Raw genomic sequence first — 3,104 nt, forward strand, 5'->3', positions numbered from 1 at the left:
CATTCCCACCAGCAGTGTAGGAGGGTGCCCGTCTCTCCACATCCTCGCCAGCATCTATATAGTCTCTTGATTTGTTCATTTTAGCCACTCTGACTGGTGTGAGGTGGTATCTCAGTGTGGTTTTGATTTGTATTCTCCTGATGCTGAGTGACGCTGAGCATCGTTTCATGCGCCTGTAGGCCATCTGGATGTCCTCTTTGGAGAAGTGTCTGTTCATGTCTTCTGCCCATTTCTTCACTGGGTTGTATTGTGAGTGTGGAGTTTGGTGAGTTCCTTGTAAATTTTGGATACTAGCCCTTTATCTGATATGTATTTGCAACTATCTTTTCCCATTCTGTCAGTTGCCTATTCATTTTCTTGATTGTTTCCTTTGCAGTGCAGAAGTTTTTATCTTGATAAGGTCCCAAGAGTTCAGTTTTGCTCTTGATTCCATTGCCTTTGGGGATGTGTCAAGTAGGAAATTGCTGCAGTGGAGGTCTAGGAGGTTGTTTCCTACTTTCTCCTCGAGGGTTTTGATGGTTTCCTATCTCACATTCAGGTCCTTCATCCATTTTGAGTTTATTTTTGTGTATGGTGTAAGAAAGTGATCTAGTTTCATTCTACTGCATGTTGCTGTCCAGTTCTCCCAGCACCATCTGTTAAAGAGGCTGTCTTTTTCCATCAGATACTCTTTCCTGCTTTGTCAAAAATTAATTGGCCATACATTTGTGGGTCCAGTTCCAGGTTCTCTATTCCATTTGTCTATGTCTCTTTTTGTGCTAATACCTTACTGTCTTGATGATTACTCTGGTGTGTATTTTAAATAGCTTTATTTTCTCTGGGGTGTTATACTATCATCTGGATTATTCTAGAGAAATAAACTTTATAAAACTGAAAACTAAGAACTCAGACAAAAAAGACAACTCATGACAGGACTTAATTTATATGATTATCTGGAACAGACAACTGTAGTGACAGTGTTGAAGTGGCTCCCTAGGGAAGGGCAGCTGGGGACAGAGAGATGCAAAAAAGGAGCAGAGTATAAAGGGGCATGAGGAAGCTTCTGGAGTGATGGACATATTCATGATCGTAATTGTGGTGATGATTTCACAGGATTATGTGTATGTCAAAATATCAAATTTTGCACATTAAATATGTACAGTTTATTGCATGTCAATGTTGCCACAATAAAATTGCAAACCTTTTAAAAATGCTTTTCAATACTAACAGTAACTTGATTTTTGCACAGTATAATTGGGTAGGCTGTTAGAAAACAGTTACCCTGTTCTCTTTTAAAAGATTATTTTAAATTTTAGAACAAGCTGTATTTTTATTATCTTTGTTTCTACTAAAACTGAATTTGGAGTTTTCAGTCTTTTTTTTCTCTTTTCTAAAATATAATTTAGGGGCCCTTAGGTGGCTAAGTCAGTTAAGTTTCTTACTCTTGATTTCAGCTCAGTTCATGATCTCACAGCTCCTGAGATCAAGCCCATGTCGGACTCTGGATGGAGAGCATGGAGCCTGCTTAGGATTCTCTCTTTCCCTCTCTCTCTGCCCCTCCCTTGCCTTACTCTCTCTCTCTCTTTCTCTCTAAAGAAATAAATACACACTTAAAATAAACAAAATGTACAAGTAAATATCTTTGCTGTTAAAAAAGGTCTAGACATAATTATCATATTGTTCTTTTAAGGTTGTCCTTATGGCCTATGTTTATTTCTCTCAATTTTACAAGGTAAAATTGGTTTCATTGACTTAAACTACTGAATTTTATTTTTTAACAGATGACGAAGAGAGATCAGCATCTGACAGTGATGAATGTATTATTCCTGGTCCTATCGCCAAGAATATCAAACAGGTCAGTAGCTTGATGCCAGCTAGGAATGTTGTGAAATAAACTTGTTTTCATTCACAGTATATCAGTCTTTATATAGGATAATCTTTGGGTAAAAATATTTCTGGGAAAATACTAATGCATTATCACAGTCTTACTCATGTAATCATCTAGTACAATAAACTTAATGTGGTTTCATAATGTGATGAGTCATAACTTCTGGTGTTAGTTTTGCTTACATATTAAGAAAACCTAACAATAGTAGCTTTGAGAGTTAATTGCTAAAACCAGTTGGCTTTTATGACTCCTTTTCAGAACCATGTACAAAGATATGGTAAATCAAATCTCAACTTTCAGAATTCAAAATGTGATATTGCATTCAAAACTATAGTAACTTACAAATGTGAATTCATACACTATTCACATCTAAATATATCCACTGATAAACTATTGAAGTTATTTCATTTATGCCAAAAAAATTAAACCCTTTTAGATCTTGTATAGTGAATACTTGTTTTGTAGCACATTGCTGAAAAGTAGTATGTAAATTGAAATTTTGAAAAGAAAATTATACTTTAATTTATATGGGAAGTATACACTTAGCAGAGCATTTTTTAAGGCAAGGGAGGGAGTTTTTATAAAGTAAATTTAAGTAAAGTTTAAAGGCTCTAGCTTTTTCTGTTCATCTACATTAATTTCCCTGAAATGATTAATTGTACACCTTTTTTAGAATTTCTACTTTTTAGGTAAGAATTGGAATATTTCTTTCAGCTCTTTTTTTTTAATAGTTTATTGTCAAATTGGTTTCCATACAACACCCAGTGCTCTTCCCCACAAGTGCCCTCCTCCATTACCACCACCTCTTTTCCCCCTTCCCCCTCCCTGTTCACCCCTCGGTTCATTTTCAGTATTCAATAGTTTCTCAGGTTTTGCATCCCTCTCTCTCCCCAACGCTCTTTCCCCATTCCCCTCCCCCTGGCCCTCTATTAGGTTTCTCCTGTTCTCCTGTTAGACCTATGAGTGCAAACATATGGTATCTGTCCTTCTCCGCCTGACTTATTTCACTTAGTGTGACACCATCGAGGTCCATCCACTTTCCTACAAATGGCCAGATTTCATTCTTTCTCATGGCCATGTAGTACTCCATTGTATAGATATACCACATCTTCTTGATCCACTCATCAGGTGATGGACATTTAGGCCCTTTTCATGATTTGGCTACTGTTAACAGTGCTGCTATGAACTTTGGGGGTAGGTGTGCTCCTATGCATCAGCACTCCTGTATCCCTTGGGT

The 3,104-nt window shown here is 36.9% G+C and overlaps 1 protein-coding gene across 1 annotated transcript in view; it reads left to right on the top strand.

Annotated features, from left to right (window-relative positions):
• RPGRIP1L (RPGRIP1 like) overlaps positions 1-3,104 on the top strand; it is a 94,731-nt gene that overhangs the window by 60,945 nt on the left and 30,682 nt on the right. The window contains exon 22 of the mRNA XM_029926591.1: positions 1,761-1,834. Within this exon, the coding sequence (XP_029782451.1) occupies positions 1,761-1,834 (74 nt within the window). The remainder of the gene's footprint in view (positions 1-1,760; positions 1,835-3,104) is intronic.

Source organism: Suricata suricatta, chromosome 16, assembly GCF_006229205.1.
Source record: "Suricata suricatta isolate VVHF042 chromosome 16, meerkat_22Aug2017_6uvM2_HiC, whole genome shotgun sequence".
NCBI classification, from domain to species: Eukaryota; Metazoa; Chordata; class Mammalia; order Carnivora; family Herpestidae; genus Suricata; species Suricata suricatta.